The sequence below is a fragment of the Homarus americanus genome, unplaced genomic scaffold (assembly GCF_018991925.1).
Source record: "Homarus americanus isolate GMGI-L3 unplaced genomic scaffold, GMGI_Hamer_2.0 scaffold14467, whole genome shotgun sequence".
NCBI lineage: Eukaryota > Metazoa > Arthropoda > Malacostraca > Decapoda > Nephropidae > Homarus > Homarus americanus.
The window spans coordinates 5149877-5168646 of record NW_024733734.1 but is presented as its reverse complement, the minus strand read 5'-3'; the positions used below and the strand labels follow the sequence as shown (position 1 = coordinate 5168646).

The window sequence follows — 18770 nt, the reverse complement described above, 5'->3', positions numbered from 1 at the left end:
TATTAAATTCTTTCATAAATTCCTTTACTCAATGAAGACATGACTAGGGCTAAATAAGAGCAGTTTATAATAATAAATGAAGAAAAACACAGAGGAATAACTTGCCGCTCCTCAAACACCGCGTCAACAGCTAAGTCTGCTAGTGGCACCACCAAAACAGTAGCGGCGGATTGGCGAGGACACCAGCGCGAAATTTGAAATTACGGTGGCCAAATTATGTCCGAACCAGCGGTGGAACTAGATTACTGATTGCCGGATATGAGGTGGTCTACCTGTATTATGTACATAAACGACATAGATATAGTACTGTATAGGCATAGACAGCAACATAAGTAAATTTGCTGATGACACTAAAATAGGGCATGTAATTAAATCTGACGACGACTCTGCAAAACTATAGGAAGATCTAAAAAAAAATTTTGCATGGTCTGAAAATTGGCAGATGAAATTTAATGTGGACAAATGTAAAGTACTTAGTCTCGGAGATGTAAAGAGAGAAACTAGATATCAGATGAACAATGTTGTTATGTATAGAGAAATCCCACTGTGAGAAAGATTGAGGAGTAAATGATAAGTAGGAATCTTAAACCAAGACAACATTGTGCATTTGCTCCAAACAAGGCTAGCAAAGTACTTGGGTTCATACAAAGGAGTGTCAGCTACAAGACTAGCGAGGTTATCCTTAAACTATACTATCTTGTGCTTGTGAGACCTCACCTGGATTACACGGTTCAGTTCTGGTCACCATACTACACAATGGATATACTGTAGAATCCTTAGAAAGAATTCAGAGGAGAATGACAAGACTAATCCCGGATATTAGGAACATTGAGTACAGAGACAGGTTAAAGCATCTTAATTTGCACTCCATTAAGGGATGTAGAGTGAGGGGTGATATGATAGAGGTCTATAAATGGAAGTCAGGGCTAAATAAAAGTGATACAGTATTAGAAAGGTACTCAAACTATTCAACCAAGAGCAAACTCATAGCAATGTTTTTAAATTAGACAAATATAGATTTAGGCACGAGATAAGTAAACATTGGTTTGGAAATAGGGTAGTGGATTAGTGGAACAAGTTATCAAACTTCATTATTAACTTGAATACGCTGGATAGCTTCAATATAGGTTAGACGGATATTTGAGCGATAGGGGTTGGGTGTAAATGGGACTGCCCAGTATGGGCCAATAGGCCCGCTGCAGTTTCCTCCATTTTTATGTTCTTATGTTATAAAATTTCGATTGGCTATATGAAGAATAGCCTTACAACGTTTCCTAGATGTAATGAAATAAGAGTGAGTAAGAGGAGAAGGAGATAGTATCATAACTCATTGGGCCCAGTCTCTCTCCCTACATGCAAAAGAACAGAAGCGATCAAACCGTAATTGAAAAGTGAAAATTTGGGTAGAAGCTGGGATATACAGTATGCACTCGTACCACCCAGTATAAACCCAGCAATGCTGTCAGCACATACTGAGATATCCAGAGTGGAAAAGCAACATTCATTCCAGGGAAAGTCAGAGAAGAATTCTCGCAAGGATTGCCAGTGCGCTTTCCGGTAGTGCAAGGATTGCCAGTGCGCCCTCCGGTAGTGCCATAGGTAGCGTTCAGAAGGGGGTGGGGGAGGGTGTTGTGCCCAGTTTGACTTAATAGAGATAAGATTGTGATCAGAAGACCCTAAGGGGCCGGAAATTGAGTTCTGTATGAATAGTGAGAGCAGTTTTAATGATAAAACAATGGTTTTGTATCTTTCAGCTGTAAATTCTTTTTACATATTCATGGAAAAATCAACAGGTGTGATGGAACAATTTTCTTGACAGCTTTCTGAAGTTGTTTATTAACTTGAGACTCTTCTACAGTTATTGATGCTTGGAAAGCTGGTAAGTAAGCAGGGAGATTGGTAGGATCTAGTCTTGGGTGTCTCTGATAGGTGATTGAAAAATGATCATAGATTTGCTGGACTGCTTCTTTGTTGTTCTTATTTTGGTTCACTAGTGAAAATGTGAAAGAACATTATTCCATTTAAAAACATAATTTTGATAAATATCTTTTCAGGTGTTGCAACTCAACAAATGGCACAACCCCTAAATATCCGGAGCCCAGTAACATTCAGACCCATCAGTGATGTGACGTTCTTGGGACATGTTCATGCTCAGGCTCAGATGCAATCCAAAACTCTGACCCAGGCCATTGGTACTAGAGAAGACTTGTTTACACACAAACTGGAAATGTCCAAAGATACTAATCGTTCTTTGGGAAAACCTCGTACACCAGCTATTGTCAGGCCATTTGAGTCGACACCCAGTGAGTCTGTTCAGACACCTCAAATTACAAAAAATAACAGTGTACCTCAAACAGTGAAAAATAGTGAAAGTGTAGCAAGTCAACAGACCAGAGTTATTGTGGGAAATGGAGAACTCATCCCTGCATGTGACATTAAGAAAGAAGTTGTTGAACCACGAGTTTGGCAACCAGTGCAGCTGGACAAGACTTGCTGTAGTCCTGTACCTGTTGTGTCCAGTAACAGTGTACCCACAACCATTCCCAACCACATGTTACCTTCACCCACATCTATTAAACCTCCCCCAACACCTTCTCCCCCCCCACCACCACCTCCACCACCTCCACCACCTCCACCACCACCACCACCACCACCAGAGACTTCAGTTAGTCGCTTAGACATAGAAGAACGTCGATTAAAAGAGTTAAGAGAGGCGGGGTTAGAGGTCGAGGAAGCAGAAGAAGTATTGCAGGAGGAGGCAATGGCCCAACCCCGAGCTCTCACGTTGGTCTGCACAAAGGGTCCCCCAGCTCCACTTGATGCATCAAAAGAGGTTAGTCAGCCATAAAATTAATCGTCATAATATTGTCTCTAGAGTAGTTTACACCTTCTGTCCGAAAGTGTTTCATAAGAAGCTTCTTTGAATAATTATCATACAGTTCCAAACCTTGTATTGACAATGCTTACACTCGAGCAGTAGAAGCAAACAAGAATCTTTCACTTTTGAGACCTTCTCAAGGGATCAAGACTGTGATGTACAGTCCCGGACAAATGTTTTTGATACAGTCAAGGTGGATGGTGCAAAGTCAGCCCCACCCGTACTGGACGGCGGTTCATTATCAGTGATGCCACTCATGAAAAAACAAAGTTTACCAAATTCATTATCTGAATCTTTCCAGATCGCTAAAAAATATTTTGAAGTATGACAAAGTTATATCGTAATACAATTATTCTAATGTTAATCAATACAATTCTACAAAATGTACAAATTAAATAAAATATACACGAAAACAATAGATAATCAAATGAAATAAACACTCTGTATTCTGCAGTACAGAAGAAAAAATAATCTATTTGTTGGACAGTTTGACACAAGACTAAACAAAAGCTCTATCTGAGTAAATCAATGCATAAATTTTACTTAATATCTAAACAAGTAGACCTGCTGTACTGTAGTAATAGTTAAGTGTAGCTGACTTAGTAATTAATTTTAATTGTTTCTTCTACAAAAAAGCAACTAAAGTAATGTATTTAACATCTCTTTAAAAATAAATGAATGATGATTTATTTGGTGAATCTTGGACTCAGGTGTGCTAGACTACTTACCAAATTACTTAGCAAACTAAGTGCCAGAAGAAGATTGTCATATCCAAGTAAACTATGATTCTTAAATAGTAATATCTCTGTTAATCGGAATCCCTCAAACCCGGACCTTTCCGAATAGCCAGAATTTAAATTTTCTCGGAAAACCAATCCCAAGCCAGGAATTTTCCAGAAAATTCAGGCTTTGGGGGTGATTTTTCGAGAGGCACATTTTCTGGACAAGTCAGAGAAAATTTTCCCAGTACAAGTACTCGGAATATTCTGGGGACGGGGGAAATTTTTTTTCTTGTTTGAAAGATGAAAATCAAGCGCATTTTCTGGAAATTCCAAGAAAAATTTTCTGGTACCCAAGGATGGGGAATAGTTTTCTGGGTTCGAGAGATGATGTAATGTGCAATTTCTGGAACTCCAGAGAATATTTTTGTTACCCAGAAAATTCCGGGGATGAGTGATTTCTTTTCCGGCTTTGAGAACATTTTTCCGTTATCCAGAAAATTACGGGAACGAGAGATTTTTTTTCTGGCTTTGAGAGTCGTTTTGTTACCCGGAAATCTCTCATTCCTGGAAGTGCTTTGCACCAATTGTTCTGGCTAACAGAAAATAAAAAAACAAGAAAAAAGTGCAAAAATTTATGGAATTTATCAATGTATGGGAGGTTTTCAAAAATTTCTTTCAAGGTTAGGGTAAAATTTTCAAGATCTAACAACAAATTTCAAGCATTAGCCCCACTGGACACTGTCTGGTCATCGCCCCAAACACACAAACAATCACCTAAGTTGTTCAACAATCGAGCTCTGATACTTACATTTCTCAATAAGGACTAGGAAAGGTTATCATTGTTTTGATTAATAAATTCACGAAACAATTTATCCAATCAAGTTTTAATTTATTTGACATTGTAGTGTAGTGCATATTAAGAGACAGTGGGAATACTATAGGGTGGACCAGAGCTGGTGTGGCACCCATGCTGGACAGGCTACATTGAAAAGGAGGGCAGTTTGACTGGCTACCGAATGAATAATTTTTGGGACAATATGTATAAGGCATAGTTTTTATCATCTAAAGAATAGATTGATTGAATCATTGTATTACCTTTTTAACTGTAAATATTTACAAAGGTATTGAGTCTAGATAACATTTGCTTAACAATATTTATGCGCGTGCTGCTTTTACCTTATTTTTCCCTCCAACCCTAATGTTGTGACCTACTTTTAGCTGTGACACACTTTTATATTAATTGGGTCACTCACATGTTAGTCTTTCTCCCATCATGTCATCCATTGTTGGGATCAAGCCAAGGTTACATGATAAAGCCAGTATCACGGAGGGTGATAAAGCGTTCTCTTATGAACCATATTAATCCTCACATTCATGCTTAGTATACTGGTACTGACTACCTTTCTGAAGGACATTACAGCTTGGTGGATTCTGATATTATCATTGCAAACCCCAGCAACCAAGACACACACTACACTATGTCAGGATTATCTAATACTGATGTAACCTATTATATATGTCAAATAATGTGAAATTTGATTGGGTAAATTGTTTTGTTAATTTATTAAACAAAACAATGACATCCTTTCCCAGCCCTTGGGTGATTGTTTGTGTGTTGGCGGCGATGGCTGGACTGTGAACCTGGCATCAAGTAAGGGTGGAGACAGATTTTACACCTCCACCTTGTCTGTATCACGAACTTCTGTCCGGGACTGTTCTTCACATGGCTAGATGGGTAGTAATAAAAGTCTAGAAATAAAAATTGCTAAAATATTTAATTTTCACATGATTTATTTATGGTAATAATTTTATTGCAGAAAATGACATTCTTAAACACAGTGGGTTTGACAACCCATGCCCATGCACAAGAGGCAGAACTGACCCAGTGTGAGCGGCGAGCACATGTATTAAGTGCTCTAGAACCATCTTCTATTCCATCATCCCCCAAACACACTGAATCTATTTCGGAAGACCTAGTACAGTTGTTGGCCCCTGGCCACACTTTACCGCCTGTGATAACTACCCCTGAGGAGTTGTGTCTTGGTCACGAATATCCTCACAAGGCTCGCTTCCTTCACCACCTTGGGTTACAACCTCAGCATTCTCTTCACCGCCAACATGGTCTGTGTTCTATTTGCAGTATATTTTTCAAAGTTTTAGGATATCCTTGTTTGTTTCTCCACTCACTGCAGGATATGATGTACTATAGGTTTTATATTCTTATAGTACTGTACCGTATTAGATTTCCTTTTGTGATTTTCATTACTTGTGATAATATTCAAAACATATACTGTACAGTCCTGTATTTTATGGCATATAAGATGCACGACTATATAAGATGCGCCCCCCCCCCCCATTTTGTAGGGAGTATTTAGGAACCTTTTTTTGTGGATTTTCCTCCTGTTGCCATAATTTTCTTAAAATAATATATACACTACCAGTAAATGCGAGGAATAAATAAAAGTACTGTAATACCAATAAATAAGTTACAACAAAAAATATTGTACAGTATTGCCAAATCAGTATATAAAAGCCAAATGAAAATTTAACCCAGTCGCCATTTGCATATACTCCCTGGATCACCATAGCAATGCAGACGCTCCCTCCACCGATTGCCAAGCAATGCTCCCCCCCACACACCTCGCCTCCTCCCACTCCTCCACTGAGCCAGCTAACTTGCGTGCAAAGAAATGTATATTCCCTTTATATGTTTGCCCTTAGGACAATTATTTCTTTTACTCTTTTCACAATATGTATGTAGGATGGTGTGTGCATGTAACTGAGTAAATATTAATTAAGAAAGTTACCTATATCTACCTTAAAATACAAGATAACAAACAACCATAACACTCACAGCTTGGCCCAGTAGCCTGGTAGTTACAATGATGAGTCTAACCTGGTTACAATGCTGCCAGCGATGTTACCAGGCACAAGTGTGAAAAGAAAGTTATATGTAAATCTTCATTTGTATCAGGTATTTATAGATTTAAAAATAAATGTTGCAGGTATGGCATTAATAGACAGTAATGCCTGTAAGAGTTCAGAAATGGTTAGGCATAGCTCTGAAGAGTTGGGTGTCTGCTATGCAGATGTTAATTGTCTCTGGTTGATCTTCAGCAGTACAGTAGTTATAAATCGAGCTTTTATATTTACAATAATTATTTTTTTACTTAATTAAAAATAATAATGTGTTTAAGTAAGCAATAACATATTTTTAATTCTTGAGTTGGGTTAGGTAGAATTTAGCCTACTGGAGATAGCAACTGGGGGATTCATTAGCTTATGAGAGACCGCAACTTCACATTTAGGATGCAGGATGATTTTGTGAGCCATTTTCAGACAAAAAGTGCATGTTATATGCCATAAAATGCGGTACATAAACTTAGTTCTTTTTTACGTTTTTACTTACAAAAATATCAATAGTACTGTATTTCTATATTGACAGAAGTAGAAGCAATATGGCAACTGGTTGTTCAGGAAAGACTACGCCGTTATCGCCAGGAGAGCTCAGACCCACTTGCTGTGTGTGTATGTGAGGCCCTAGAGCAGTTGCTGGCAGCCAATATCAACCACCAACCTCCACCACCTCCCAATAACTCACTCTCAGTCCCCTTGCTCAAGGTAGCCTCAACAACACAAACTCCTGTCACTTCAGTTTCCCGGCCTCCGATCACTGTTGCCACCACAGCTACCGCCACCACTGCAGTTGGCACTATGACCTCTACTATCACCACTTCCCTCGCTACCTCCATGCCTGTGACTGCCAGCACCACTGCCACCACTACTACAGTACCATCCACTACAACAATGTCAACATCTACCACAATGATGACAACTGCAACAGTCGCAACTACCACATCAATGATGCCAACCACCACACCATTCATGCCAAACACCACACCTGTGATGCCAACCACCACACCTGTGATGGCAACAACCACACCTGTGACTGTAGCATCAACTGGTCATAACACCATTACCACCAGTTTAAATACAAAAGTGAGTGTGTGATAATCACATTATTTTTTTAAGGTGAAACTTGGGTGCTGATATTGTAGGTATTTTTCTGGCATTTTAATTTAATAACTACAGGCAGGCCTTGATTTATGCAAGGGTTCAGTTCCTGAAAACCTGTCCAAAATTGATATTTTGTAAATTAGTTCCCATTATCCCACAGATTCTCATTATAAAAGCCAAGATATGTTCCCATGAAAAAATCACCAAAAGTCTTAAAATGCCACAGAATATGTTTTAATTAAAATTTTTGGTGACCATATTAATTATTAACTAATAATGAACATAATAAGTGAAATGTATGCAGTACAGGAATAATTTTACACTTATGAGAAATTATTGTGCTGGAAATTTACTGAAAAACTGCACCACTAGTTGTGATGCAGTGCAATACTGCATGGCCCAGCCAAGACATATGGTTTTAATTTTGTATTGACACACCAACAATAAGGCTACTGCACTGTACAGTATATAAATTTTGAGATGTTTTGCTTTCATGGGATTTGAGTTTTGGTGAGGTTTTATCTGAAGGAATACTAAGCTTATCCATTTAACATTTTACTCTTTCCATTAACTGCAAATTAAACTCTTTGATACTAAACACATCTGTGTTCCCACAGCCCAAATTCCTAGAGTCAGCATCTTGCTTCTGTTTCACCTAATAATCCTGTGAGCCATGATCAGCAAAACAATGCAGTTCATGTACAGTATTACCCCGCCTAACGCGGTTTCACTTAACGCGTTTTATCATATACGCGGTGCCTCGCCAGAGCTGAACTTTCACTTAACACGGATTTTTTCCACATATACGCGGTGAGTGTCCGGCTCGAGACGCTATTTTTAGATTTGCCCCACCCGCCACCCTGCCTGACTGCCTGTTTTAGCTCATAAAATTCATACAAATTACCCGGCCAGAATATAATTTACATTGCTGGAATTCTTATAATTTGGTGATCATTTTGAATATAAACATCATATATTTTGCATTAGACATACAAATTTTAGATACAAATTTTTCTCTGAGTAACTATGTTATCTTTTGTGCAAAATATATGACATTTATATTCAAAATATTCCTGGTCTTACAAGGAATCCAGCAATGTCAATTATATTATCCTAACTTTAGTTTGAGGTATTATTTATTACAAAAAAGTTAAGTATTCTGGTTTTCCCACACATCTCCTTGGGACGGTTGGTGGGGGGTGGGGGGGAGGGAGGGACCGACCGACCATCTGTTACCCTGTGAAGAATATATTTTTTTTTTTATTAACTGAAGATATTTGTTTTAGCTCATAAAATTCATACAAATTACCCGGTCAGAATATAATTTACATTGCTGGAATTCTTATAATTTGGTGATCATTTTGAATATAAACATCATATATTTTGCATTAGACATACAAATTTTAGATAAAATATTTTCTCTGGGTAACTATGTTATCTTTTGTGCAAAATATATGACATTTATATTCAAAATATTCCTGGTCTTACAAGGAATCCAGCAATGTCAATTGTATTATCCTAACTTTAGTTTGAGGTATTATTTATTAAAATTTAGTGGTTTTCCCCCAAAAATTTCTCAGAGAGGGAAGAGCCGGCAGTGTAGTGTGAGAGGGGGAGGGAGTTGAGTCCATTATTTGAATGGACATTAACTTGGCGACTGTATTTCTCTATTTCTCTTAAGTATTAATTGTGTGCATGTACCATCATAAAATTAAGATGTTATTTTTACTACAACATAGTTATGTGTCTTCAAAAAGTGGAGTTTGGGGGTCGGGCCGGTTTCTATTGGAATTAATCCCATATGTTCTGTTGTTCACTTAACGCAGATTTCACTTAACACGGGACCCTCTGGGTTCTATTGACCGCGTTAAGTGGGGTACAACTGTACAGTATAGTCTGGATTTACGCGGTTTTTGTTTATGCGTTTGGTCATTTACACGGCACCTTGCCAGAATGAAATGTTTTCATTACGCGGTAAATTTCATCATTTACGCGGGTGAAGTATAATTTGTTTATTTACTGAAGATATTTGTTTTTAGCTCATAAAATTCATAGAAATTACCCGGCCAGAATATAATTTACATTGCTGGAATTCTTATAAGATGGTGATTAATTTAAATATAAACATCCCAAAATTTGCATTAGACATACAAATTTTAGATCTAATTTAAGAATTTTATTAGAAAGAGCAAAAATTTTATCTTTTGTGCAAATATATGACATTTATATTCAAATTACTGGCAATCTTGCAAGGAATCCAGCACTGTCAATTATATTATCCTAACTTTAGTCTGAGGTATTATTTATTACTAAACCTGTAAGCCTAGTGTTTTTCCCCAAACATTTCTGGTAGGGAGGGTGGAGGGTATGGAGAGGGAGGAGGAGGACCCAGCCAGTGTGGGAAGGGGGGCGGGAGGTGGGGTATTTTGATTGACAGATAGTGGGTGAAGTATAATTTGTTTATTTACTGAAGATATTTGTTTTTAGCTCATAAAATTCATAGAAATTACCCGGCCAGAATATAATTTACATTGCTGGAATTCTTATAAGATGGTGATTAATTTAAATATAAACATCCCAAAATTTGCATTAGACATACAAATTTTAGATCTAATTTAAGAATTTTATTAGAAAGAGCAAAAATTTTATCTTTTGTGCAAATATATGACATTTATATTCAAATTACTGGCAATCTTGCAAGGAATCCAGCACTGTCAATTATATTATCCTAACTTTAGTCTGAGGTATTATTTATTACTAAACCTGTAAGCCTAGTGTTTTTCCCCAAACATTTCTCAGAGAGGGAGGAGCCAGCGAGTGTGGGAAGAGGGGGGGGGGGAGTTGAGTCCATTATTTGAATGGACATTAACCGGCGACTATATTTCTCTTAAATATTAATTGTGTGTGCATACCATCATAAAATTAAGATGTTATTTTTACTACAACATAAGTATTGTGTCGGCAAACAGTGGTGTTTAGGAGTCGGCCCAGTTTCTATTTCAATTAATCCCATATGTTCTGCTATTTCGTTTACGCGTTTCTCGTTTTACGCGGACCTCCACAGGTTCAGTTGACTGCGTAAATGAAGACTATACTGTATTTTATTTTTAACTCAGTTAACCACTATAAACTGACCAGGTCCTATACAGTAAGCCTAGAAATGCTTGTATATCATCACCCTAGCTTCTTCTGATGCAGCGAAAAAAAAAAAATCAGATTTTTCTTATTTAAATCGAAACCTGGGATATTTTTTTTTCATAAATACGTATCTTTAAACGGGATCTTCATAAATTGGGGACTAACCACTGTACAGTACATCTTTCTTATTTTTTTTTAACCTCTCTTTGAGAGGTTCATATCACTTATTAACCCTGTTGTGCACGAGATAAGTTTTAAGTTTTCTAGTTCCAAGATCTCATGAGGCCCCCAGGGGCCTCCCAGGGCAGGGGAGACAGTGCACGGTGAATATTTTTTTGCTTTATCAATTTCCCCCCAAAAAACTTATTTTTATTGGCATAAGCCATATATCTTTGGCTTTGTAACTGATTGTTCTGCAACATAAGCCCAAAAAAAAAAGAATATAGTAATACAAATATATAGCTATTTATTGTCACTTCTAATAAACGAGAGAAAAAAAATACACACCAATGCATTCACAACTTTTTAAGTACTATACAATACTGGCAGTGGAATTTTATGAGTTTTCTATTGCAGTAATCACATTTCTGGTATGATCAATAGTTTTTGAGAAAATAACAACAAACTGATTCTCAAATGGTTTTTTTTTTTTTTTTATTATTTTTTTGCCTATGTTTTATATCGATATAAATTATATTGCATCTTGTAGCCAACATTATAATGGAGAGAATGGTAACGATAAAATTCATGTAAGTTTAGAAAATCATCCTCTTTCAGAGACTTTTTTTAGACATTGTCAATATAACGAGGTTGTAAAGCCTGATAGCGTAACGGCTTTTGAAAACTAAACACTTTCCCTGTAAATATGAAAAAAAATTACATTACACAACCATCACTTCACTTCTCTAACACCAAAAAGAAATCATTTCAGGGAGTAGGGTAAGTACTGTAATCCAGGAGTTGAGGCAGCCCGCACGGAGTTCTGGAAATTTAAATGGACATGGCTCACACTCACGGTCTGGCTGCTGAGATAATATTGTGCATTTATCGTTCAGGTCTTCCCTTCCCATGGGCCTTGAAAGTTGCCAATTAGTTTATTTGATATAACTTACTTGCTACTATGATGCATCAAATTTTGACGCAACTCTGTTGAAAACTTACTTTTTGGTGCATGTATGGTCCTTCGAAAACAAATTGTCTAGATTCCTGATTGTGCCTCCAAGTTCTCAACCTCTACAGCCTGGAAAGGTGGCATAAAATATATAATTTTCTGTCTGGAAAGCCATCTATGTATTTATTCATTATACAGGTTTTGTTATAAACCACATCCAAAGACAGGACTCTACATAACTCTCTCTTTCATATTAAACACTGCCCCCACCAGGGTCAAAAGGTGTCCCCAGATCAGTCTCATGTACCATAGTCCATAGTTGTTCAACTTGCTTGTAGTCAAGCTGCAGCAGCCAACCCCATCCAAATCCATATCAAAAGTAGAGACTTTTCAATGTGTTAACTACTTAAGGATTTACAAAAACTGTCATTGAAAAATTTTAGGTGACATGTAATTAGCATTCTAAATTAAATAATAATTTCCAAGAGTCATTAGGACAAATAATTACCAAAATATCACCTATTTAACCACATCCTTAGTGAGCAAAATTAAAATTTTCAAGATTATGGCTGAAGCTGTAATCTTGGGGCAGAATTTTTTTTTTGGGGAATTGGAAATTAAAGAGACATTTTGACTCCTTCCTGACCAAGGTTCCTAATGATCACTCCATATCCTGGGGCAACAACATCTTATTAGGTCTAACCTGATAAACTAGGTCCATCAGATGACATAGGCTGGTAATCTACCTATAATAATGGCATAATCCAGCAGTTTGTATTATACAAACAATATAGCTTTAAAAATATATATTTTCCATTCTTTCTTTTCATCACTTACATCTCCAATTGGCTGTCCAGCTTTTCTGTCATCAATGATATGCATATTTAACAATTATACAGTCAACCCTCGCTTTACGCGGTCCCACATTCCGCATTTCCTTGTTTACGCGGTACCCTGCCGAAACAAGGATGCTCACATTCCGCAGTGCGTGTACCCCTTTATGCGGAGAGCGGCTGGCGAGCCGCGCCATTTTTGGATCCAAACCTCCCGCCATCTCTCCCGCCCTCTCCCGCCATCCGCCATGTTGTGTAAGCGGCGCGAGCAGGGTGCGCACAAGGTCGACCAGTCATCAAAATATTACCGAGTTCTTCACCCGCCACCCACCACAGCCGGCCCAAGTCAGTGATAGTGATAATTATAGTGAGGATATGGACGTATATGGACTTTGAGGGGTTTGACAGAGAGGCCCTGCAAGCCTCTGTGGTGGATAGTGATACAATTGATACAAGTGATACAGGTGAGGGCCAATAATCTGCCCTCTGCCTCGGAACCAACCCCCCCATCCCCGTGTGCCCAGCCATCTTTTCTACTAATGTAAGTGTTAAAAAACCTAATATTATTGATATTTCTCTTAATTATTAATTGTGTGTGCATACCATCATAAAGTTAAGATAAAATTTTTACTACAACATAGTTGTGTGTCGTCAAAAAGTGGAGTTTGGGGGTCGGCCCGGTCTCTTTTTTAATTAATCCCATATGTTATGTTGTTCACTTTACGCGTTTCTCACTTTCCGCGGTACCCTGTGGGTTGAATTAACCGCGTAAAGTGAGGGTTGACTGTATATTTTTACTCTATACCGTACTGTAATTACAAATTCATGTGAGATTAAATGCCAAAGTACACCATACAGTATTTGAATTATTTAAGACAGTCAATCAGTTTTGTAACATAATATTGTGTCTTACCAGGTGGTGATGAGTAGAGGAGGCACCAAAGCACCAATGAAAGACACGATCATCATGTCTTCATTACCACCGGAAGAAGACCCACTGTTGGCAGGACTCCAGGGGGTTGATACTGTTATTGAACATTTCATAAAAAATGCCCAAGGTAAATATGACCATTGTTTTTCACAGGTTAAGTGTTTATGCTAATTAATGACTGGTACATTAAAAAAACATCGTTGTTTTCTCATATATCTTTAATCCTATTTTTACTTCTCTCATGTCTTTTATACAATTGCTCTCAAGTTTCTTCCATATTTTTGCTTCGTTTATGACCTAATGCTCTCCCTACTCAACTGGCATATCATTGTATCATGTTCATGGGTTGCAAATCCAGGAAAACCCTTAGATATTAATGGCTGCAACTAATTCATTAATTTGTCACAACTTCCCATCATAGACAAGTCCCTTAAACAGGATCGACCATAATTGCCGATTCCAGATTTTAGTCCCTCAGTACCAGCCATTACCCCACACTGTTATACAGTGGTCCCTCGGTTAACGAGCACAATCCTTTCCAGCAGGTTGCTCGTTAACCGAAAAACTCGTTAACCGAAGCCATTGTTTCAATGGGTTTTGGGTAATTGGTTCCAGCTCACCGAAAATTGCCTAAATTCAACAAAAAAAGGTAGAAAAGTACACTTACTTTGAGGTGTGTATGTAGAAGGCTCCTGGATGATGATGATGATGATGATGAGAATTAGAATGAGGGTGGAGGAGAAGGAAGAAGAGAAGGCATTGGGGTGGAAGAGAAGTCACCCCATGGCACCATTTCACCCATAAAATTTTAGTTCTCTTGGTGTATTTCAAGATTATTTTCTTTAAATCAACACTGCACTGCATTATATATTGTCAATATGTAAAATATATTTCAAAATGACCAATAATTTGCTTGGAAACACAGAAAAAAAGCGTTTAGTTGAAAAGAGTCTCAAGCAAGATGTTACCTCCACTGAAAACTGTCTGGTGTGTTAACAGGCTGGATGGCATGCCAGAAACTAGTTTCTTTACCTTCAATTATGTTCAATAATTGTTAAAATGACTAAAAAAGTTAATCTTAAACTTTTAAAATTATTGAATAGTATAAACTTCTTGATATTTACTAAAATAGTAAGGAATTTAAGCCCTAAAACCGATTACTGTATTGGCGGACTAATACTACAGCTGGTGGACCGCCAAATGCAAGCGAAAACATGTTGAAGTCGGCTCGTAAACAACTCGTTAATCGAGGGATTGCTCGTTAACCGAAGTTAAGAATCTTATGGAAGGTAAATCGTTAACCGAAATCTCGTTAACCGAGGTGCTCGTTAACCGGGGGACCACTGTAATGTCTTACTTGTGCCCCAGGAGAAATGCATACTGGGTAACTAAGTGCACATTTGTTTCTGATTAAATTAAATGCTCAAGAATATTTTTTTAAATAGATTGTGGAATTTCAGTTTATATTTAATTTTCTCAGCTCAAGGAGGCAGTAACAACTCAGCACTTCTAGAACATATAGAGGAAGTGAGGAGGAGTCAGGTGGCTGTATGTCAGACTGCTCAGCTTGTGCAAGAACAGGTGGCCCAGCTTGTGGCATCCCGTGCACAGTTGGAAGCTCACCGATCAACCCTACACCACCATCTGGCAGCAATTACATCCCTTATAGCCAGTAGTACTAATCATTCTTCCACTGCCCCCACCACCACAGCTGCCTCCACCACAATTGGAAGTTCTCACACCACCATATCTAATGGTACACCAACCTCTGTGGGAGCTGCTGTAGCAACTTCTCAAATGGGTGTAAATACTGGTACATACACATTGGCTACTGGTAATTGTGTAACTAGTACAGCCACCACTGCCACCAGCACCACCCCAGGTCTCTGCCATCCCATCCCTCTCACCACCACTGCACCAAATCTTGCGACCAGTCACCCCGTTGCCTCCGTTATCAATAGGAGTTTGCAGTCACTCGTGCCAGCTGCTTCTGTCATGTCTTGGGCTGGTTTGGCTTCTCCCTTTCTTGGTAGTACAAATATTGCTCTCTCTTTGGAGGGTAAAGATGGAGTGTATTATTCTCATTTAACCACAAAGGATAATGGGAAAGATATAAAAACTGCAGTATCTAGTGCAAACACCTCAAAACCAAACAACAGAATATCTGTACCCCATGGGAATAACAAAACTTCCTCCAGTAGTCGCCACAGTTCTAGCAAGAGCCACAAACATGCTTCAGTTGAAACAACTAATTGTTCTTCAGTAAAATATAATGGAATACCAACAAACCTCCCCAAGCATATTTTCAAACCTCTTCAACTTAGTGGGCCAAACACCAATTCCCCTACAAATACAAAAAAATCCTCCAAAACAGTAACTTATTCTCAGCCTTCTAACATAACAGGACTTCCACAACCCTCTGTAGCTCTTGTAGCTCCAACCACAACAGTAACGAGCCAAAATGGGTTGGTACCACTCCCGATCATTCACAATTCTGTCAGCAAAAATGGTAGAACCAACAAACCCCAAATTGGCTACACTCCATATTCAAAAACTTCTCCCACCAAAGTAACACAATCTTGGATATCAAATTGAAAGTAAAGTCTTGTATTATATCTAGATCTCTATCAATACGTAGATTAAAACCACTTTCCATCACAGATATCCTTTACAGACATAAATAGAACCTTGTGAATTTTTGCTTGAGATGGTTTCTCATACAGTATTCCATGTTATAGCTCTGCCAAAGAATTTATCCTCATGATGCAAGAAATCCAGCTGCTAGTGTGAGGTGGATGCTTGTGATGGTTGTAGCATAATGTAAGAGATCTCACTAGTCAGGTATATTCATTTTATAGACCACATGGAGATCTTAGGAGTGAGGCAATATTTTCTACAAACGTTCGAGACAATTCTCTGATAGCCAGTCACTCATGTGGGACTCCCAAAACAACACCTACAAAGAAAAAAGTGAAAGAATATTGTAAAACATTTCAAATAAGACCTTTGATTTTAGTGGGTTAGGAATGTAACACAATTGTTAAGGAACTTTTCATCAAAAAAGACAAAAAGATTTCTTTGATGACAATGGAAAGACAGATTCAATAGTCAACCAACATCTGTTCATCAGCCAATGCTATTTCTAGATCTAACATGTCCTTGATGAATAAAAAAGAATTACCTTATAATATTCTGTCCTAATTGCTCTGAATTTCACTTACTCTCGTGTCACACATGACTACCAACCATTGATAACTTTAAACTAACACCACCTGGGAACTTTACGACTTTTATTTACATGAAATTAATTTTTTATTCAGTCTTAAAATATCAGGAGAATATTATTACTGTATTTATCACCATCAAAAGGAAAAGGCTGTCACAAAGTAAAGATTTCTTTTTATACTGCTAAGTATAGATGATTATTGGTACTGTACTACAAATGTAAAATCACCTTATTGTTAATGATGAGTAGAATGAACAGTTGTTGATCAGTTGGCTTCTGTCACCCATGGAAACTACACTAAGGAGAAAGTGATCTTTCTTCTACTGATGGTTCTTTTAATTAGCTGTGGTTATGTTGCAGCTGACTTGAAGGTCTGGCACATTCTTTCACTTTATCCCTCAAATATTAATGTTTTATATCTATCATAGTTTATCCTGTTATCTTTTTTCTTTTCCTTAAGCTTTCCACTTGTATACTGGCTAAGGCAAACCTTATTCTATTCATACATAGTTATTTATCGTAAACTATTGGTAACATCTTCACTCTTGTGACAGCCAAACCTACAAGCAGGAATCTTATTTAGATGTTTCAAGCATTGGCATTGGTTTTTCTTACTTAACAGAGCAGAGACGGTTAGTAGCACAAATGTTCGAGTAAGTTTCTGCCTGCACGGCTCTGCTCTGTTTGTAGAAAAAGGCCATGTGATGATAGATGCCTAGAACTGATAGTAAAGGAGGCTTATTATTATTTATTACAATTCATTTGTAAATCAGGATAGGACAGATTCAAGAAATGGCTTATGCCATATAAAAGTGCAAATCATCAAATGGACAGGAATGATTTCAGTACTCTATGGATATCCGACTTAGGTCTGTTGCCTCTAAAAAGCTGCTGGAGAAAAGTTTTCATGCATGAACCAATTATTGTGCTATTCCAGTGGAGGTTTGTGTTATGCAAGACCCTGGTGAGTGTGAATGATGTGTGCCTATCATGAGTCATGTTTTCTGTATTATGAGTCATCCCATTTTCTGTATCTCCTATGGAAGTACTGTGATGTCTGAGTCAGTGGGTTGAATGTCAAGATGGCAGCCTGATATATGCTATAATGAATTCAGATATGGATGCCAAATTGCTGCCATCACAATTGTACTGACAGACCAACTATATCACATTTGTATTTATAAACCAAATAAAAATGAAACACAACAGTTAGTTTGTACTCTCCCTTAACCATTGATTCTTGATTAGTTAATGGAGCAAGAACATGTGAAAGTTTATTGGGTTTTAGTAGCGAAACCCAATATGTTCCTTTTCTTCGTTTATTATAAAAGGATTTCTATGTACACTTTCAAAACGGATATCACCGTAACTATCTCAATTGAGCTATGGAAGTTAGATACATAGACGGCAAGCTTGTCTATGAAGCTTGGTTATCAATAACGTCTGTTTCTCATGAGGGTTAGAGTGAAGACTGCTGAGAGGAAGAACGGAGCTTATCTTGGATAAGCTTAGTTCGATGTCCTTCTCTCGTGAGTTAAATAACTACTGAGGGAGGAGAGGCTCTGAAGAAAGTTTGGTCAGCTTCTTTACAGACTCGCCCTCCAGTGGAAAGTTACCGATCACGTGTTCAATGAATGGACCACATGATCACTGCATGACATCTCACTGCTCATGGAAAGTTACCGTGGGTGATGGAGTTATATAAAATTAATGTAATTAACCCACATTTATATAATACTGCTGTCAACAATGAGACAGGTGCTAATAAAAGTTTTAATGTAAAAAGCAAAAAGTAATTCTAATAATGTATTTTCCATATTTACCCATATTCATTTTCATGCCACTTGCTTCAGATTCTTGATACTGTACATGTAGTGTGTATCCAGGAATAGTGACAATTCTACAAGTCTGAAT

The 18770-nt window shown here is 37.7% G+C and overlaps 1 protein-coding gene across 1 annotated transcript in view; it reads left to right on the top strand.

Annotated features, from left to right (window-relative positions):
* LOC121869948 (mucin-5AC-like) overlaps positions 1 to 18062 on the top strand; it is a gene marked incomplete at its 5' end in the record, with an annotated part of 42850 nt that extends 24788 nt beyond the window's left edge. Inside the window, 5 exon segments of the mRNA XM_042371541.1 lie at positions 2055 to 2833; positions 5418 to 5721; positions 7046 to 7599; positions 13616 to 13757; positions 15111 to 18062. Coding sequence (XP_042227475.1) covers positions 2055 to 2833; positions 5418 to 5721; positions 7046 to 7599; positions 13616 to 13757; positions 15111 to 16225 — 2894 coding nt within the window.
* Between the last annotated feature and the right edge of the window lie 708 nt (positions 18063 to 18770).